The sequence below is a fragment of the Salmo salar genome, unplaced genomic scaffold (genome assembly GCF_965601325.2).
Source record: "Salmo salar unplaced genomic scaffold, fSalSal1 ptg000615l, whole genome shotgun sequence".
NCBI classification, from domain to species: domain Eukaryota; kingdom Metazoa; phylum Chordata; class Actinopteri; order Salmoniformes; family Salmonidae; genus Salmo; species Salmo salar.
The window spans coordinates 756,428-778,365 of record NW_027675441.1 but is presented as its reverse complement, the minus strand read 5'-3'; the positions used below and the strand labels follow the sequence as shown (position 1 = coordinate 778,365).

General features: G+C 38.4%; 2 protein-coding genes across 2 annotated transcripts; both read right to left on the bottom strand.

Moving 5' to 3' along the window:
- Window positions 1–3,376: 3,376 nt before the first annotated feature.
- Window positions 3,377–14,771, bottom strand: LOC145876887 (uncharacterized). The gene is made up of 2 exons (XM_082972226.1): window positions 14,705–14,771; window positions 3,377–5,215 (listed from the first exon to the last, which is right to left on the bottom strand). Exons 1-2 carry the CDS (start codon window positions 14,769–14,771, stop codon window positions 4,365–4,367), a joined length of 918 nt encoding a protein of 305 aa, XP_082828352.1. The 3' UTR covers window positions 3,377–4,364.
- A 276-nt stretch (window positions 14,772–15,047) lies between these two features.
- On the bottom strand, window positions 15,048–17,417 carry LOC145876886 (uncharacterized). Its single transcript, XM_082972225.1, has one exon. It carries the CDS (start codon window positions 17,415–17,417, stop codon window positions 16,098–16,100), a length of 1,320 nt encoding a protein of 439 aa, XP_082828351.1. The 3' UTR covers window positions 15,048–16,097.
- Between the last annotated feature and the right edge of the window lie 4,521 nt (window positions 17,418–21,938).

Sequence of the window (21,938 nt, the reverse complement as noted above, 5' to 3'; positions counted from 1 at the left end):
GCATAATTTAGGGTGACCAAATTTTAGTTTTCCAAAAAGAGGACATGTCCGGGAAAAAGAGGACGTATGGTCACCCTACTGTAAATGCAATATATTTGGAAAAAATCCCATTATTTTCCAGTGTTTCTTTGATGTATTGCGCGATCGTATCAGCTGTCTCATTTGGAGTGTTTTTAACTTCGACTAATTTACTTTGCACGCCACCATTCTTCCAATCAAAATACTGAATAAGCAGAGGGAATATTTCCACAGCACCGTGATTGCTCCCATCAGTAGAAACACCACAGTAAGGTATGTCTTCTAGTGCTTTCTGAGCTATGTCGACAGAATGTGGTGCTATCACAGCGTTAACAATTGCTTCGGTCTTAGTACGAGCGCTTGAAAAAGGTCAAAGCAATGCAAAACCCCCAAAACGCACACAACGAATGGCGACTGTAGGAAGCAAAAGCCGAATCCCGGACATTTTAGGCGATTTAGAAATCCTGGCCGGACGCATTTTTTTAGGTCCAAAAAGAGGACATGTCCGGGAAAAAGAGGACGTATGGTCACCCTACATAATTAGATGCTATTTTTAAACTACAATGACCATAATGCACTGCGTGCCTACTTGTCTTGTCTGTGTTTATTTTACACCTGCTATGTAAAAGAGACAGAAGAATGCACGATGGTCAATGCTTTCTGGGATCCTTGGGACATCCCTATCCTAAACCCTAACCTTAACCCCTACCTTAACCATTTTAAATGTCAACTTCAATGGGCTATGGACGTCCCAAGGATGTATCTCTACCTGAAAATACATGATCTAAGTGATTGATAGTTGGTATTCAGCAGTCATAAAGCCTTATTTACTTTAATGAACTACTAAAATAGTGATTTTGTCAGACAGCATAGACAGCAGCTCTACACTTTATTGACTGACTGATCCATTCATCCTTCCATCCCTCCTCAGCCCTCCTCTCCTCTGAAGACCCAGTGAGGGTGGAGCTCAGTCAGAGAGCTGTTGAGGGACTGGTTAGGAAGAACACTTCTACAGCCAGAGAGGTGAGAGGTCACACATGGTTTAGATGGTAAATATTTATGTCCCCTTAGCGGTTCATCACGTCAGCTAAAGGGAATATGTTCCATCGTCTATGTTTATTTACATTAGTGCAAATTCTCCACTGATATTGGTGTAATTTCTCACCCCTTTTGGCTGTATGAAAGTTCATTTCCCCTCAGACACACATTTGTTCTTTGATATTATGAAGGTCATTTGTGTCAACTGTACTTTTCCCCTCATTCACCCCATCTCTTTACATTGCTTATGCATATTCAGTGGCCTGACTGCATCCAGACTATGTCAAAGGCCCATCCTGGTAGATCTGAACCTAATGCAGCTTGGAGTGATCAGAAGTCACATTTAGGTGCCAGGTGTAACTGAGGCCATAGATGCTCCATATCCATTACTTTGAGTGTTATAATATGACTAAATGTGTTTCTGTGTTGCAGGGGCAGTCAAGAAATGGAACAGCAAGTCCACAGAACATGACATAAGCAGAGCTGTGGGAGACCACCTCAAGCCCCTGGTAGAGCCGGGGGTGGTGTTTACCACTCCACCACGCCTTCAGCAGGCTGGAAACGTGGGATTGATCTGGTTGATCCATTTGTTTGTTTCAGTTTCCAGTAGTTGAATCCTTTGACGTATTGTTGAATTAAACATTTATCTTCAACAAATGCACTGGGTTGGTTGAAAAGTGATACTAAATGTACATACCAGCACTATTTTGACATAGTGGGAGATATAATGAATTTATACTGTTTTCATAATAAGATGGACCAAGATACGTATTGGTTTTACAAGAGTCTGTTGATTGTCAGTCATTGGGTTAATTTCTTTTGCAATATGTTCAAATCAAGCTTTATTTATACAGCACATTTCAGACATGGATGCTTCACAGGAAAAAAATTTAATGAAAATAAACAGAAATATTTACCACAACAAACATAAGATTAACAACTGAAAGACGAATTAGCATTCTAAGGAAAATCCATTGATTAAAATATTAATTGGATGCAACATCCAACCCAAAATATAAGCTTGTTTTTTAGGAGGGGCTCTGAAAGACACTATGGGGGTGTCCCACCATGAGACCCACTAAATCTGCCCAAGAAGAGGCAAACAAAAGAAAAACCCACACCAAACTTAAAGACAGGAAGTAAACCAAAAAGGTGGAGCAACTAAAGGTGTTGACTCTCCACATGTATCAAGACAACTGGAGCACTGGGCCAGACACTCTTAAATAGAACCTGGACCAGCTCAGGTGAAACACCTTCCCACTAACGAGATGGACAAGCCAGCACAGGTGTAACACATACTGACTAACGAGGTGACACCAATCAGTGCGTCCTACGTGCTAACGAGCTAGACGTGCTGACGGAGCTAGACGTGCTAACGAGCTAGACGAGCTAGACGGGCTAACGAGCTTGCTAACGAGTTAGACGTGCTAACGGGCTAGACGAGCTTGCTTAACGAGCTTGCTTAACGAGCTTGCTTAACGAGCTTGCTTAACGAGCTTGCTTAACGAGCTTGCTTAACGAGCTTGCTAACGAGCTTGCTAACGAGCTTGCTAACGAGCTTGCTAACGAGCTTGCTAACGAGCTTGCTAACGAGCTTGCTAACGAGCTTGCTAACGAGCTTGCTAACGAGCTAAAGTCCAACCTCAAAACATTAATGGAAAAACCAAAGCCTGTAACACCTTCCCCCTTAAGACAACAAATATATCCTATATTTTTGTTGGACAAGTTTGCTCACCATCAACAGAAAACAACTTCCACTTCACATTATAATCAACTACAATGCTTCACCTTCACCAATATAAACATGGTGTCTACTGGCTGTCAACAATTAAAAACAAGAAGAAAAAAAACTCGTAAAGCTCACTAGCTTCTAGAACTCTCGTCTTCCTAAAACTCACTAGCTTCTAGAACTCTCGTCTTCCTAAAACTCACTAGCTTCTAGAACACTTGTCTTCCTAAAACTCACTAGCTTCTAGAACTCTCGTCCCCTTGGAACGAGCCCAAACAAAACTCATCTCCAATAGGACACAGACATGTCTGATTTCAAGAGGAAACTCCTGCAATATCCGTAGTAACTTTCCACCTCACTGCAGAGCTTCTCTCTCTTTTCAGGGTTCACTAGATAGGCATGTTGTTGGATCGGGGCCCAGTTCCCAATGTCATGCTCTAGTACATTTGGGTTGGCACATCTGAGAATGAACCCTGATATTCTAAAAGCAGGATAACAATGTCAATATAATTGTACCCAGAAATTGTCAGTTGGTTGCATGAATAATTTTCATTACCAAATGTTCCATGACATGTAAATATGAAATATTTGATTGCATAGTCTTATTTTCAATGACTTTTCAATTACATTTTTCTAGGTGGGATAGCCCAATGTCAAAACACAGTTTTAACGTGTCCAAATCAATTACCAATATGCAGAAACAGTTTGTGATTTATTGAAAACATAAAATGTAATACATACACAAACATCTGCCACAATAATCATATTACTTGTATTTTTTAAAACAAGCTCCTTTTAAACTGCACAAGCACCAGAAACACTGTTGTTTTGACAAGTAGCAATAAATCACTGATATGGATTAGGGGGGAAATCAGGTTGAATGTGATGTTGAAACTAACACAACAACAAAAAAACACATGGAAATGTGAGATATATTTTACCTCACTGATTAGAGGACAACCTGCAGAAGACAGTCAGCTACATTTTGGAGTGATGCATTTAAATGTAGGGGTCGCTAAACAAAGGAACACAACACTTATTTGTCATCACTCATCGCTAAAATCAAATGTACGACAGGAGGGAGATGAGGTTGCACGTCCTGTTAAAACTAACAGCTCAAAAATATATGGGACTAATGTGTACATTAGTCCCAATTTGTAGAAAACAGCCAGATACATTTTGTGGTAAGTGTAACACAACCCTTTTTTTGTTAGTCACTTTTTGTTAAATCACATAAATAGTAACTCTTCCATTTCAGAGCCTGGATTTTCCCCCTGAGGCTAATATCCATATCATGTTGAAATCAATAGAACAGGGGACAAACGTTTAGGGTTCTACATTGTGACATCATTAAAATACTCCTTCTACAATGTTAAAACATTCTACATTGTGACATCATTAAAATACTCCTACTACAATGTTAAAACATTCTACATTGTGACATTATTTCATTGATATCATGAAACAACTCCTTCATGTAGTTTCTGATGTTTGATCAGAGAGCTTTTATCAAAGTATCTCTTGTTACACAGATCACAGCTATAAGCTTTCTCTCCTGTGTGTGTTTTCTTGTGCATCTTCAAATTCTGTGAAGTTGATTATCTTTTTCCACAATCTGAACAGTGGAATGGTTATGAGGTTTCTCTCCTGTGTGTATTCTCTGGTGCATTGTCAGACTGCTAGATTGACCAAAGCTCTTCCCACATTGACCACAGCTATAAGGTTTATCTCCTGTGTGTGTTCTCTGGTGCACTGTCAGACTGCTAGATTGACCAAAGCTCTTCCCACATTGATCACAGCTATAAGGCTTCTCTCCTGTGTGTGTTCTCTGGTGTACTATCAGATGGCCAGATGTAAGAAAACTCTCCCCACATTGAGCACAGCTATAAGATTTATCTCCTGTGTGTGTTCTCTGGTGCACTGGCAGATAGCTAGATTGACCAAAACTCTTCCCACATTGATCACAGCTATAAGGTTTATCTCCTGTGTGTGTTCTCTGGTGTACAGTCAGACCTCTAGATGAAACATAACTCTTCCCACATTGATCACAGATATAAGGTTTCTCTCCTGTGTGTGTTCTCTGGTGTAAAGTCAGAGAGCCAGATGTAATAAAACTCTTCCCACATTGATCACAGATAAAAGGTTTCTCTCCTGTGTGTGTTCTCTGGTGTGATATCAGGCTGATTGACTGAGTAAAACTCTTCCCACATTGATCACAGCTATAAGATTTCTCTCCTGTGTGGATTCTCTGATGAATTTTAATGCCTGATGAGGTGAATCTCTTCCCACAGCAGCAGTGAGTTCTCTTCCCTGTGGATCTCTGCAGGTGTTTCTTGAGGTGTTCTGATCTGGAGAGACTCTTCTCTGCCTCTTCAGCATCATGAGGTTGTTGAGGCTCCCCAGAGGATCCACGATAGTCCCGTATCTCTCCTGTGTGAACAACAAAGTCAGACAGATGATTAAAGGCCCACAACAGCGGTAATCCACTGTAAAAGGTGATGCCAACAGCGCAGCCATGATGATGTACAACAATTGACGTCTGTAATGAATGTAAAAATTATTTTACAATTGTCTTAAAATGAGCAAGAATAGTCATATTTTGTCTTGTTTTCACATTAGTAGTAACACCTAAGATTGTAGACTAGAAATAAGTTATTCATGTTGTTGAAACTCTAAGCAGTGTGCCAGACGACTTTTGGTCTCCAATATAGGCCCCTTTCTGTGTTTGCTAAAATTGCGGCACGAGGGCAATTTGATTGCAGAAACTCCTCCCTGCTAATGAGGAAACCGATAGTTATGGATGTACTATATCTGCCTGGAGCAAAAATGGTGAGCAAAGATTTTAGTTTTTCACAATGTATTCTGAATGTGAATGGGGGAAACTGAGGGAAGTAACCTCCATTACCAGGTTGCTTATGAGTACATTTCACACTACCTTGGATTAAAATTGTAAGGATATTTGAATGTCCTGTTTAATATAATGCTTGCTAAAGCATTAAGAATTATGTGTAATTATTGAAGAACCGCGTTAATGACAGTATCCATTTGGGTGTTGTCAATAAAGTTAAGATTTTATTTATTTATTTAACCAGGTAGGCCAGTTGAGAACAAGTTCTCATTTACAACTGTGACCTGGCCAAGATAAAGCAAAGCAGTGCGACACAAACAACAGTTACACGTTGGATAAACAAACGAACAGTCAATAACACAATAGAAAAATCTATATACAGTGTGTGCAAATGGAGTACGGAGGCAAGGCAATAAATAGACCATAGTAGTGAAGTAATTACAATTTAACACTGGAGTGATAGATGTTCAAGTAGAAATACTGGTGTGCAAAAGAGCAAAAAAGTAAATAAAAACATGGGGATGAGGTAGGCAGTTGGATGGGCTATTTACAGATGGGCTATTTACAGATGGGCTGTGTACAGCTGCAGCGATCGGTAAGCTGATCAGATAGCTGATGCTTAAAGTTAGTGAGGGAGATATATGTCTCCAACTTCAGCGATTTTTGCAATTCGTTCCAGTCATTGGCAGCAGAGAACTGGAAGGAAATGCGGCCAAAGTAGGTGTTGGCTTTGGGGATGACCAGTGAGATATACCTCCTGGAGCGTGTGCTATGGGTGGGTGTTGCTATGGTGACCAGTGAGCTGAGTTAAGGCGGAGCTTTACATAGCAAAGACTTATAGATGACCTGGAGCCAGTGGGTTTGGCGACGAATATGTAGCGAGGGCCAGCCGACGAGAGCGTACAGGTCGCAGTGGTGGGTGGTATATGGGGCATTGGTGACAAAACGGATGGCACTGTGATAGACTGCATCCAGTTTGCTGAGTAGAGTGTTGGAGGCTATTTTGAAAATGACATCGCCGAAGTTAACCTCTATGGGCTTTTTACATGCTAATGTAAAAAGCTGGTTTTTGATATAAATATGAACTTGATTGAACAAAACATGCATGTATTGTATAACATAATGTCCTAGGAGTGTCATCTGATGAAGATCATCAAAGGTTAGTGCTGCATTTAGCTGTGGTTTTGGTTTTTGTGACATATCAAACGCTGTTTAAAATCAATTTTTATGCTACTTTTCTCGTAAAATAGCGATAATATTACAACCGGGCAACGTTGTATTCATTCAAAGGCTGAAAGAAAAAAAAATTGAATTCTCGTGAACGCGCATCTCAGTCTCACTGTCCCCAGGCTGACTGATCACAAACAGAGCTGCTGTACTTTGCCCAGAGACAGCAGACACCCCATTCCACTTTCTGGTGGCTTTAGAGAGCAAATGGAAGCCTTAGAAAGTGTCACGTTACAGCACAGATGCTGTAATGTCGATAGAGATGCAGAAGGACAACAAATTATCAGACAGGGCCTTCCTGTATGGAATCTTCTCAGGTTTTTGCCTGCCATACGAGTTCTGTTATACTCACAGACACCATTCAAACAGTTTTAGAAACTTTAGAGTGTTTTCTATCCAAATCTACTAATTATATGCATATTCTAGTTTCTGGGCAGGAGTAGTAACCAGATTAAATCGGGTACGTTTTTTATCCGGACGTGAAAATACTGCCCCCTATCCCAAACAGGGTAAACTATCATTATAACATCATGGATGAATTCTAGAATATACTATATAGCCTAGAAACCTGGTTAAACTATCATTATGACATCATGGATGGCCAGTCTTTGTATTTATAGTGTAGTGAATTCAGGGGGTAGTCCTGAGCTGAACTCAATCCTGGATCCAGTGACTGTCAAGCCAACACCTTATAACTGTTACGCCATGATTATCTGAACTTCTTGACGAGGTCCCTATGAATTTGAGAGTGGTTACACTTCTCCTTCCCCCATCCCTCAGCTGTTTACCAAACCAAGTCTCTGGGCAGCCATTTTGTTTCTGTTTTAAAACTAGGTTGCCCCTTTAAAAAAGCCACACAATCAATCAACCAATCTGCAGTTCATACAATAACAAATCTGTCATTCCACCACTGTTTTGGTAATAAGATGATTATGGGGTTGGAGAAATGTAACTACTCTCAAATTCATAGACAGACCTATGGATGCAAGGACTGACCATCCATGATATCAACATTATAGTTTTAACCATGTTGAGGCTATACAGTGTTGATTACATTGTTTCTAAACATTGGAGTAAAAAAAGTTTCTTTGGGGGTTCTGATGGGGTACAACAGTTGAACTAAGCTCATGAGGCATGTGTTATATTCTTCAAGAATCAATGGCTATAAATTAATAATTATAAAGTCACAATATGGATGTAGCAATTGCAGATTTCCCCTTTAACACCACACATCAGTTCAACAACTGCAGAGTTTGTGCCTCTGTATTTAAGACAGTACTTACTAGTGTTAATCAGGGCCCGTTCATCGTTAGAACCATTGGATGCCTTAACATGCCTTTGGGAAACCGGGCCCAGATATCCAGTTTCCTCCTCTTCTTCCTTCTTCGATGTGACAGTCATCTCCCCCTCTTCCACTCCATAAACTGCATCTTCCTCCTCTTCTTTTACTGTAACATCCTCCTTCTCTTTCACTCTGAACGCATCTTCCTCTTCTTTCACTGTAACGTCTTTCTCTTCTTCTTTCACTGTAACAGCCTCACCCTCCACTTGTTTTTGTATTGTAACATCTTTCTCTTCCTCCTCCTCTTTCACAAGAGCTTCTTTCTCCGTCCAGCAGGCCTCTTCTTTAGCAGGAGAGTAGCTTAGTGAACTCATGGTCGGGGATGTTAGCTAGCTAAGCTAATGCTAACTTAACCAGCCCGCTAGCTGACTAATAACAACAACACCGTAAATATGAAATTAAATCGGATAACTAACTAGACGACAGAAGTGGGTTTAAAACACAGTGGCTAATATACACGAAAGCATCTAAAGAGCTTTATTGGTTTGGATATTTTGTCTAGCAAGCTACCGAGGTGGCTGACTAACTGTTGTTGCTGTTGAACGAAGCGTTCCGTCCACTACATTATACGTCACACCAACAGCATTACCTTAAATTCCCACACCGCCATCTGCTGACTGGAGTGGGTAACGCAGTTGAGTAAAATGTATATTATAATGTTCAGACAAAAAGTTAAACGGTAGGAACTTCCTGAATTGGAATTACCCCTCTACACATGTACTGCACTGGAATTATCCCATTGGCTGGCAGAAACGTGCAGTTTCGTTTTTATTGGGCCATCAAAGCTGTGTCAGGGATTTTTGTGATTGGTTCCATTTCAGTCACATGTGCATAAGGGAGAGGTGGTGTCTGATGTCTGCAGGTCAATGCAGCTGAGAAATATGATCCTTGTAACTATTCTCTGTGAATATCAGCAGTGGGAATGATTGTGAAATATGATCCTTGTAATTATTCTCTGTGAATATCAGCAGTGGGAATGATTGTGAAATATGATCCTTGTAATTATTCTCTGTGAATATCAGCAGTGGTAATGATTGTGAAATATGATCCTTGTAATTATTCTCTGTGAATATCAGCAGTGGGAATGATTGTGAAATATGATCCTTGTAATTATTCTCTGTGAATATCAGCAGTGGGAATGATTGTGAAATATGATCCTTGTAATTATTCTCTGTGAATATCAGCAGTGGTAATGATTGTGAAATATGATCCTTGTAATTATTCTCTGTGAATATCAGCAGTGGTAATGATTGTGAAATATGATCCTTGTAATTATTCTCTGTGAATATCAGCAGTGGGAATGATTGTGAAATATGATCCTTGTAATTATTCTCTGTGAATATCAGCAGTGGTAATGATTGTGAAATATGATCCTTGTAATTATTCTCTGTGAATATCAGCAGTGGGAATGATTGTGAAATATGATCCTTGTAATTATTCTCTGTGAATATCAGCAGTGGTAATGATTGTGAAATATGATCCTTGTAATTATTCTCTGTGAATATCAGCAGTGGGAATGATTGTGAAATATGATCCTTGTAATTATTCTCTGTGAATATCAGCAGTGGTAATGATTGTGAAATATTTAGTTCATTTCATCAGAGCAACATGATAATTAATGATTTCTGAACAACCATTTTTTATGTAATGTCTATTAAGAATATCTGATCAACTTTATTTCACTTGGTGATGTTTCATTATAGAGAACATGACAATACATGACATCTACAGTGGTGATGTTTCATTATAGAGAACATAACATAACAATACATGACATCTACAGTGGTGATGTTTCATTATAGAGAACATGACATAACAATACATGACATCTACAGTGGTGATGTTTCATTATAGAGAACATAACAATACATGACATCTACAGTGGTGATGTTTCATTATAGAGAACATAACATAACAATACATGACATCTACAGTGGTGATGTTTCATTATAGAGAACATAACATGACAATACATGACATCTACAGTGGTGATGTTTCATTATAGAGAACATAACAATACATGACATCTACAGTGGTGATGTTTCATTATAGAGAACATAACAATACATGACATCTACAGTGGTGATGTGTCATTATAGAGAACATAACAATACATGACATCTACAGTGGTGATGTTTCATTATAGAGAACATAACAATACATGACATCTACAGTGGTGATGTTTCATTATAGAGAACATAACAATACATGACATCTACAGTGGTGATGTTTCATTATAGAGAACATAACAATACATGACATCTACAGTGGTGATGTTTCATTATAGAGAACATAACAATACATGACATCTACAGTGGTGATGTGTCATTATAGAGAACATAACAATACATGACATCTACAGTGGTGATGTTTCATTATAGAGAACATAACAATACATGACATCTACAGTGGTGATGTTTCATTATAGAGAACATGACATGACAATACATGACATCTACAGTGGTGATGTTTCATTATAGAGAACATAACAATACATGACATCTACAGTGGTGATGTTTCATTATAGAGAACATAACAATACATGACATCTACAGTGGTGATGTTTCATTATAGAGAACATAACATAACAATACATGACATCTACAGTGGTGATGTTTCATTATAGAGAACATAACATGACAATACATGACATCTACAGTGGTGATGTTTCATTATAGAGAACATAACATGACAATACATGACATCTACAGTGGTGATGTTTCATTATAGAGAACATAACATGACAATACATGACATCTACAGTGGTGATGTTTCATTATAGAGAACATAACATGACAATACATGACATCTACAGTGGTGATGTTTCATTATAGAGAACATAACATGACAATACATGACATCTACAGTGGTGATGTTTCATTATAGAGAACATAACATGACAATACATGACATCTACAGTGGTGATGTTTCATTATAGAGAACATAACATGACAATACATGACATCTACAGTGGTGATGTTTCATTATAGAGAACATGACATAACAATACATGACATCTACAGTGGTGATGTTTCATTATAGAGAACATAACAATACATGACATCTACAGTGGTGATGTTTCATTATAGAGAACATAACATGACAATACATGACATCTACAGTGGTGATGTGTCATTATAGAGAACATAACATAACAATACATGACATCTACAGTGGTGATGTTTCATTATAGAGAACATAACATGACAATACATGACATCTACAGTGGTGATGTTTCATTATAGAGAACATAACAATACATGACATCTACAGTGGTGATGTTTCATTATAGAGAACATAACATGACAATACATGACATCTACAGTGGTGATGTTTCATTATAGAGAACATGACAATACATGACATCTACAGTGGTGATGTTTCATTATAGAGAACATAACATGACAATACATGACATCTACAGTGGTGATGTGTCATTATAGAGAACATGACATAACAATACATGACATCTACAGTGGTGATGTTTCATTATAGAGAACATGACAATACATGACATCTACAGTGGTGATGTTTCATTATAGAGAACATAACATGACAATACATGACATCTACAGTGGTGATGTGTCATTATAGAGAACATAACAATACATGACATCTACAGTGGTGATGTTTCATTATAGAGAACATAACATAACAATACATGACATCTACAGTGGTGATGTTTCATTATAGAGAACATAACATAACAATACATGACATCTACAGTGGTGATGTTTCATTATAGAGAACATGACATAACAATACATGACATCTACAGTGGTGATGTTTCATTATAGAGAACATGACAATACATGACATCTACAGTGGTGATGTTTCATTATAGAGAACATGACATGACAATACATGACATCTACAGTGGTGATGTTTCATTATAGAGAACATGACATGACAATACATGACATCTACAGTGGTGATGTTTCATTATAGAGAACATGACATGACAATACATGACATCTACAGTGGTGATGTTTCATTATAGAGAACATGACATAACAATACATGACATCTACAGTGGTGATGTTTCATTATAGAGAACATGACATAACAATACATGACATCTACAGTGGTGATGTTTCATTATAGAGAACATAACATAACAATACATGACATCTACAGTGGTGATGTTTCATTATAGAGAACATGACATAACAATACATGACATCTACAGTGGTGATGTTTCATTATAGAGAACATGACATGACAATACATGACATCTACAGTGGTGATGTGTCATTATAGAGAACATGACAATACATGACATCTAAGTAGCTGAATATGATTATGGACTAACACTTTGAAGGACACAACTCATGTTGTTCTGGTTAAACAGTGGGGATTTTTTTTACAATTAGGAAATAATATGTCATGTTTTACTCGTACCTCAGCCAGCATTGTGAATGGTTAGGAAATAATATGTCATGTTTTACTAGTACCTCAGCCAGCATTGTGACTGGTTAGGAAATAATATGTCATGTTTTACTCGTACCTCAGCCAGCATTGTGAATGGTTAGGAAATAATATGTCATGTTTTACTAGTACCTCAGCCAGCATTGTGAATGGTTAGGAAATAATATGTCATGTTTTACTCGTACCTCAGCCAGCATTGTGAATGGTTAGGAAATAATATGTCATGTTTTACTCGTACCTCAGCCAGCATTGTGAATGGTTAGGAAATAATATGTCATGTTTTACTCGTACCTCAGCCAGCATTGTGAATGGTTAGGAAATAATACGTCATGTTTTACTCATACCTCAGCCAGCATTGTGAATGGTTAGGAAATAATATGTCATGTTTTACTCGTACCTCAGCCAGCATTGTGAATGGTTAGGAAATAATATGTCATGTTTTACTAGTACCTCAGCCAGCATTGTGAATGGTTAGGAAATAATATGTCATGTTTTACTAGTACCTCAGCCAGCATTGTGAATGGTGTCTGATGCAGTGACATACTAGACCATGGCAGTAAATCTAATACTTAGGTGTTTTTAGGCATGAAAGGTCTGGGGTGGTTCTGTGGTTATAAGTTACATCTCTGGCCATGCTGGCAGGGTCTGAATCAAACCCAATGTCCAGTAGGATTGATCTGTTTGATCCAATTGTTTGTTTCAGTTTCCAGTAGTTGAATCCTTTAACATATTGTTGATTTCAACATTTTTCATTTTCAACAAATGAACTGGGTTGGTTGAAAAGTGATACTAAACTTACATACCAGCACTATATTGACATAGTGGAAGATATACTGAATTTATACTGTTTTTCATACTAAGATGGACCAAGATACGTGTTGCTTTTGCACATATTTGTTCATTAGTTTTGCAAAAGTCTGTTGATTGTCAGTCATTGGGTTCATTAGTTTTATATGTTCAAATCAAGCTTTATTTATACAGCATATTTCAGACATGGATGAAACACAATGGCTTCACAGGGAAAAGAAAACAAAAAAACAATGAAAATAAACAGCAATATTTACCACAAACATAAGAGGATAAAAAAAAAGAAGAATAACAACTGAAAGACTAATGAGCATTCTAAGGAAAATTAATTGATTACAATATTAACAATTGGATGTTATATTCAACCATAACGAGATGGACAAGCCAGCACAGGTGTAACACATTGACTAACTGAGGTGACACCAATCAGTGCGTCTACGCTAACGAGCTGTACGTGCTAACGAGCTAGACGTGCTAAAGTCCAACCTCAAAACATAAATGGAAAAACCAAAGCCTGTAACACCTTAAGACAACAAATATATCCTATATTTTTGATGGACAAGTTTGCTCACCACCAACAGAAAACAACTTCCATTTCACATGATAATCAACTACAATGCTTCACCTTCACCAATATAAACATGGTGTCTACTGGCTGTCAACAATTAAAAACAAGAAAAAACACGTATTTCTAAATAATAATATACAATAGGATTATTTGTTTCTCCTTTTTCTTTCTATAGAATCCTAAATCCCACTAGCTTCTAGAACACTCGTCTTCCTAAAACTCACTAGATTCTAGAACTCTCCTCTTTCTAAATCCCACTAGCTTCTAGAACTCTCGTCTCCTTGGAACGAGCCCAAACAAAACTCATCTCCAATACGGAAAAACGTGCAGTCAAAATAAATAAAGATCCATAGCAACGCACTGGCTAAACGCAAAACACAACTCTTATATCCATTTGGGGGGAAATCAGGTTGAACCTGCTCTTGAAACTAACACAACAAAACAAAAAACACATGGAAATGGAGATATCTTTTTCCTCACTGGTTAGAGGACAACCTGCAGAAGACAGTCAGCTACATTTTGGAGTGATGAATTTAAATTTAGGGGGTCGCTAAACAAAGGAACACAACACTTATTTGTCATAACTCGATCGATATCATGCTAAAATCATTTGTGTGACAGAAGGGAGATGAGGTTGCACGTCCTGTTAAAACTAACAGCTCAAAAACCACACGGAATCTAGGAATAATGTGTTGTTACGAATCCCTTTGGCCCTGCAGTCTAGGGGAGATGGAACTGAGACCCTGTGGCTCAGTTGGTAGAGCATGGTGTTTGCAACACCAGGGTTGTGGGTTCGATTCCCACGGGGGGTCAGCACGGGGGGAGAAAAAAATAAAAATAATGTATGAAATGTATGCATTCACTACTGTAAGTCGCTCTGGATAAGAGCATCTGCTAAATGATGTAAATGTAAATAAATCATGCAAATTATAATAGTGAAAAGTAACAGTGAGAACAAAAACCATAGACAACTGAAATCTACCGTCAAACACTAAAGGTTTATTGTATAAACACATGGTAAGGGGGGGGGGGGGGGGGGGCTGAGCGGGACCCAAGCAAAGAAACAATAATCCAAAACCACCCCTAAGCTAGACTAGCCTATTTCAACAACAGCTAGCTAACTAACCAAAAATACAGGGGGTGGTCCGCCCAGTTCTAACTAGTGTATTTAGACACTGTTTTCCTACGGGTAATGTTGGGCGACTGGTCTTCTTACCCCCTTTTCCCACCAAACAAACAAGTCAAACAAAACAATACTCACAGGTACCGGACATGTGGGGTGAAAGAAAAACAAAAGAGATGGGAGAGAGAGGCATACAAAGAGAGATTGAAAGAATGACACAAAGCTTGATCTCACAGAGAGAGATTGAACACAGAGTGATAATGAGCTAGAGACTGGGGTTTTTAAACCAAGGGAAAGGGGCTGTGATTGGGTGAGGAAAGGGGAGCAGGTGTCTTCTGATTGGGGACTGATTGATGACTGATTGGGGAGTGATGATTGTCACCTGTGAGGGGAGAAGGAAAGAAAAGAAACACACATACTGGATACACACACAGGATACCTGTATCCGTAACATGTGTACATCCCTGGTTAGAGGAGAATTTGTAGAAAACAGCTAGCTACATTTTGAAGTGTTGCATTTTGATTCAAGTGGGTCACCAACGTGGTAAGTGTAACACAACTAAACACACCAAAAAAAACGTTCAATTCAGAGCCTGGATTTTCCCCTGAGGCTAATATCCAAATCCTGTTGAAATCAATTGATAAAGGGGCAAACATTTATGCTTCTACATTGTGAAATTATTAAAATCTCCTACAACAATGTTAACATTCTACATTGTGCCATTAATTCATTGATATCATGAAACAACTCCTTCATGTATGTATTTTCTGATATTTGATCTGAGATCTGCTTTGAGATTTCTCTCCTGTGTGTGTTCTCTGTGTTGTACCAGGCTGTTTGACTTAGTAAAACTCTTCCCACATCGATTAGAGCTATACGTTTTCTCTCCTGTGTGTGTTCTCTGGTGTACTGTCAGACCAGTAGATGAAACAAAACTCTTCCAACATTGATTACAGCTATGAGTTCTCTCATGTGTGTGTTCTCTGGTGTGCTATCAGGCTGGTTGAATGACTAAAACTCTTCCCACATTGAGTACAGCTATATGGTTTCTCTCCTGTGTGTGTTCTCTGGTGTGATATCAGGCTGGTTGAATGACTAAAACTCTTCCCACATTGAGTACAGCTATACGGTTTCTCTCCTGTGTGTGTTCTCTGGTGTGATATCAGGCTGGTTGAATGACTAAAACTCTTCCCACATTGAGTACAACTATACGGTTTCTCTCCTGTGTGTGTTCTCCGGTGTGATATCAGGCTGCTTGAATGACTTAAACTCTTCCCACATTGAGTACAGCTATAAAGTTTCTCTCCTGTGTGTATTCTCTGGTGTCGAATCAGACTGCTAGATCTAGCAAAAATATTCCCACATTGATCACAGCTATACGCTTTCTCTCCTGTGTGTGTTCTCTGGTGTGATATCAGGTTTCTTAGCTGAGTAAAACTCTTCCCACATTGAGTACAGCTAAAAGATTTCTCTCCTGTGTGTATTCTCTGGTGTGATATCAGGCTGGTTGAATGACTAAAACTCTTCCCACATTGAGTACAGCTATAAGATTTCGGTCCAGTGTGTATTCTCTGGTGTACTGTCAGATCGCCAGATGAAACAAAACTCTTCCCACATTGATTACAGCTATAAACTTTCTCTCCTGTGTGTATTCTCTGGTGTCGAATCAGACTGCTAGATCTAGCAAAACAATTCCCACATTGATCACAGCTATACGGTTTCTCTCCTGTGTGGATTCTCTGGTGTAGAGTAAGATTTCTATACGTAGTAACACTCTTCCCACATTGATCACAGCTAAAAGACTTCTCTCCTGTGTGTGTTCTCTGGTGTACTGTCAGACCAGTAGATGAAACAAAACTCTTCCCACATTGAGTACAGCTATAAGGTTTCTCTCCTGTGTGGATTCTCTGGTGTACTGTCAGACCAGTAGATGAAACAAAACTCTTCCCACATTGAGTACAGCTATAAGGTTTCTCTCCTGTGTGGATTCTCTGATGAATTTTAATGCCTGATGAGGAGGTGAATCTCTTCCCACAGTCAGAGCAGCAGTGAGTTCTCTTCCCTGTGGGTCTCTGCTGGTGTTTCTTGAGGAGTTCTGATGTGGAGAGACTCTTCTCTGCCTCGTCAGCATCATGAGGTTGTTGAGGCTCCCCAGAGGATCCACGATAGTCCCGTCTCTCTCCTGTGTGAACAACAAAGTCAGACAGATGGTTTAAGGCCCACAACAGCAGTAATCCACTGTATAAGGTGATGCCAACAGTGTAGCCATGATGTACAACAACTGACATCTGTAATGAATGTTAAAATGATTTAACAATTGTCTTAAAATGAGCAAGAATAGTCATCTTTAGTCTTGTTTTCACATTAGTAGTAAAACCGATGATTGTAGGCTAGAAAGAAATTATTAAAGTTGTTGAAACCCTAAGCAATGTGCCAGACGACTTTGGTCTCCAATATAGGCCCCATTCTGTGTTTGCTAAAATTGCGGCACGAGGGCAAAGCACACAATTTGGTTGCAGAAACTCATCCCTGCTAATGAGGAAACGGCTAGTTATGGATGTAGTATATCTGGTAATGAGGAAACCACTAGTTATGGATGTAGTATATCTGCTAATGAGGAAACCACTAGTTATGGATGTAGTATATCTGGTAATGAGGAAACCACTAGTTATGGATGTAGTATATCTGGTAATGAGGAAACCACTAGTTATGGATGTAGTATATCTGGTAATGAGGAAACCACTAGTTATGGATGTAGTATATCTGGTAATGAGGAAACCACTAGTTATGGATGTAGTATATCTGGTAATGAGGAAACCACTAGTTATGGATGTAGTATATCTGGTAATGAGGAAACCACTAGTTATGGATGTAGTATATCTGGTAATGAGGAAACCACTAGTTATGGATGTAGTATATCTGGTAATAAGGAAACCACTAGTTACGGATGTAGTATATCTGGTAATGAGGAAACCACTAGTTATGGATGTAGTATATCTGCATGGAGCAAAAATGGTGAGCAAAGATTTTAGCACAAGATCAGGAGTGCTACTCAAGGAAACTCACATTAAGCTCTGTGTCTATTTACTAATTCACCACCGTGGGGGAAAACTCAGGGGAGTTCTCATAGGCTGACAGCAAAAATAGCCTCCATTTGCAGGTTGCTTATGAGTGCATTTCACATTACTTTTGGATTATAATTGTAAGGCTCGCTTGAATCTCCTGCTTAATATGTTTGTGTTATTGTCGCAAATCAACTGCTTTATACTTAAAAAACACTTCAACCAGTAAAATGCTCCTTGGCTAGCTTTTCCATCAGCCTGACAATGAGGGTTTGTACACTAAGTGTTTAACAAACAATAACAGTAATTTTTTTCTTCACATCAAAAAGCAAGTAAACAAAGTCTAATCAAAATCAATTGCAAATGAGAATAGTTCCTCAAAGTATTTAAAAAATATATTTCCAGCTCTCACCCTTTTCGATAACCACTCAGCATTAAAGGGACAAATGTAATGCTCTGATCCAGTGGAAATGTCATAAAATACCTGATTACTTCTTATCCTTTGAACAAATAGCCTACAGCTGTGTCTGTCCCAAACTCACTGGCCGGGAAACTCTGAGGGCCCAGAATATTTTATACAATGTTGCAAGCTTGCTATCACAAGTTTAGGAGGACCCAGTTGATAGTTGATATGTTTTAAGTTCGTTGTAGACAGGCCATGTGCAGCCAAAGTGATTTATAGGATATTTATTACCTGCAGGCTGCAATGTTTTTATTTGTTGGCTTTATGTAGGTTATTTTTACATAGTTGGCAATAAAAATTCCTTTTAGATTTGTATAATTTTCTTTTAGATTTAGATAGAATGTAGATTAATCACAGACAATGATTTTAAAATCTTCCATGAAAATGTGCATATGAAAATCCTAACTGGCACCAGATCAGTAGAAATGGTCAGATAAATTGCCACTCGAAATGGAAAAGGTTCGAGTCATCCCTCGAGTCATTTGTGTGTCTTAATTATTTGGTCAAACAGTGTGCTTAAAGCATCAGACCAGTTCAGTACATATAGTTGATTTTATTAAAACACATGGGTTGTGTCTATATATGGAAAAATATACATAACATTTCAACCAATCGATTGGTAGAAAGAACAGACAACTCTTGGTTGACCAAGATGTATTTTAGGTGGGGACAGCACTAGAACATGATGTTGGGGACAGCACTAGAACATGATGTTGGGGACAGCACTAGAACATGATGTTGGGGACAGCACTAGAACATGATGTTGGGGCTCCCGAGTGGCGCAGCGGTCTAAAACACTGTATCTCAGTGCTTGAGGCGTCACTACAGACACCCTGGTTCGAGTCCAGGCTGTGTCACAACTGGCCGTGATTGGGAGTTACAGTGAGGGAAAAAAGTATTTGATCCCCTGCTGATTTTGTACATTTGCCCACTGACAAAGAAATGATCAGTCTATAATTTTAATGGTAGGTTTATTTGAACAGTGAGAGACAGAATAACAAAAAAATCCAGAAAAACACATGTCAAAAATGTTATAAATTGACTTGCATTCAATGTTTGGGGCATCGTGACTGGTTACCTATTTTGATGTGATATGAAAGTATTGTGTGAAATTATTTTGATGTGAAAGTATTTTAAATAATTTTGATGTGATATGAAAGTATTATTTGAAATAATTTTGATGTGAAAGTATTTGAAATAATTGATGTGATATGAAAGTATTATTTCAAATAATTGATGTGATATTTAAGTATTGTGTGAAATTATTCTGAATTGATATGAAAGTACAGCGATTTATGTTTCTAGAAACGTATCGCAATTGAGAATCGATTCACATTTAGATGGATTATTTGACTATTTTAGCTGCCAGAGCCAGTCTACCTCTGAAAATAACATTCAGTCCTTGGACCTTGAGGAGTAACGGGGGCAGCAATCAGCAGTAGAAACAATAACAAAGCTTACTCCCTGCCCGTTTCGGTAAAAAGCTGAGGGATGGAGCTGGAGAAATGTAACCATTCATGATATCAACATTATAGTTTTAACCATGTTTTGAGGATATACAGTGTTTGTTTATATTTACTGACAAACATTGGAGTAAATAAAAGCTTATATTTTGGGTTCTGATGGGGTACGACAGTTGAACTAAGCTCATGAGGCATTTATAAGTGATTTCTTCAAGAAACAGATGGGTACATATCATTAATGTATAAGTCCCTAAATGGATGTAACAACTGCTGATTGCCCCTTTAAGAGAACATATTGGGCTAATCTAATAGGAGATATTGAGGACTACAGTATTTCAGGCATTGTCATTGGATGCATTTGATCAATTGTTAACGTTTTGTTGATGGTCCACTCTTGATGTTCTACACGTTACAGTGTAGCTTCAGCCATTCCTACAGAACAACATTAAAGTGTAGAACCCCTTTACTGCATATTGGTTCAACGACTGCAGAGACGGTACTTACTGGTGTTAAACAGATCTCCAACATCCTCTTCTTCCTCCAATGTGACAGTCATCTCCCCCTCCTCCTCTTTCACTCCATAAACTGCATCCTCCTCTTTCTCTTCCTCCTCTTCTTTTACTGTAACATCCTTCTCCTCTTTCACTCTGAACGCGTCTTCCTCTTCTTTAACTGAAACGTCTTTCTCTTCTCCTTTCACGCTAACAGCTTCACCCTCTACTTGTTTTTGTATTGTAACATCTTTCTCTTCCTCCTCCTCTTTCACTAGAGTTTCTTTCTCCATCCAGCAGACCTCCTCTTCTTTAACAGGAGGAGAGAAGCTTAGTGAACTCATGGTCGGGGATGTTAGCTAGCTAGCATTAGCGACTAGCCTAGTTCTAAGCTAACTTAGCAAACCAGCTAGCTGACAAACAACGTAAATATATAATTAAATGGGCCAACAAGTACATACGACAGAAGTGTGTTTAATACACAGCGACTAATATACACCAAACCAGTGTAAAGAGCGTGAATGTTGTAGCTATGTTTGCTAGAAAGCTACCGAGGTGTCTGACTAGCTGTTGTTGTTGAAGGAGCGTCCCGTCCACTAGATTCTACGTCACACTGGCAGCATCGCCTGAACCTAAAAGACGCACATCGCCATCTGCTGACAGGAGGGCAACGCAGTTGAGGAACCAAACGTTTATTTTTCATTTATTTCATAAAAGTTTAATATTATATTAAGTCGTTCAAAGAGAAGCATGTGTTGATTGATTCGTTTTTAATGAGTGAGAATTTAAAACAAACTTTACACCCACTACATATTTGCATTGAACCATACTTCTGACATGGATCATTTTGACCCCAGAGGCATATCTTTTATCATAGCCAAAATGTGGTTTATTCAATTCTACCAATTTTTCATGACTTTGTCAATCAACTTGTTCTTAATAAATCTAAATCATGGTTTAGTGTTTCTGTATCAATATGGACTTTTAACAAATTCAAATCCTTTGGAGTCATTTTGACTCCAGCCAACAGCACCTTTGATAAATAGGACGTTTATTTCAAATCAAATCACATTTTATTGGTCACATACACGTGTTTAGCAGATATTATTGTGGGTGTAGCGAAATGCTTGTGTTTCTAGCTCCGACAGTGCAGTAATATCTAACAAGTAATATCTAACAATTTCACAACATATACCCAATACACACAAATCTAAGTATTTGAATCTAGGTTTCTCTGTAGACATGATCCATTCCACCAGAGGGTGGAGGGGCTCCTGTATCAGTGGTTTTGATCAGATAGACACCTGCAGATACACAGTATAGTGCCTCC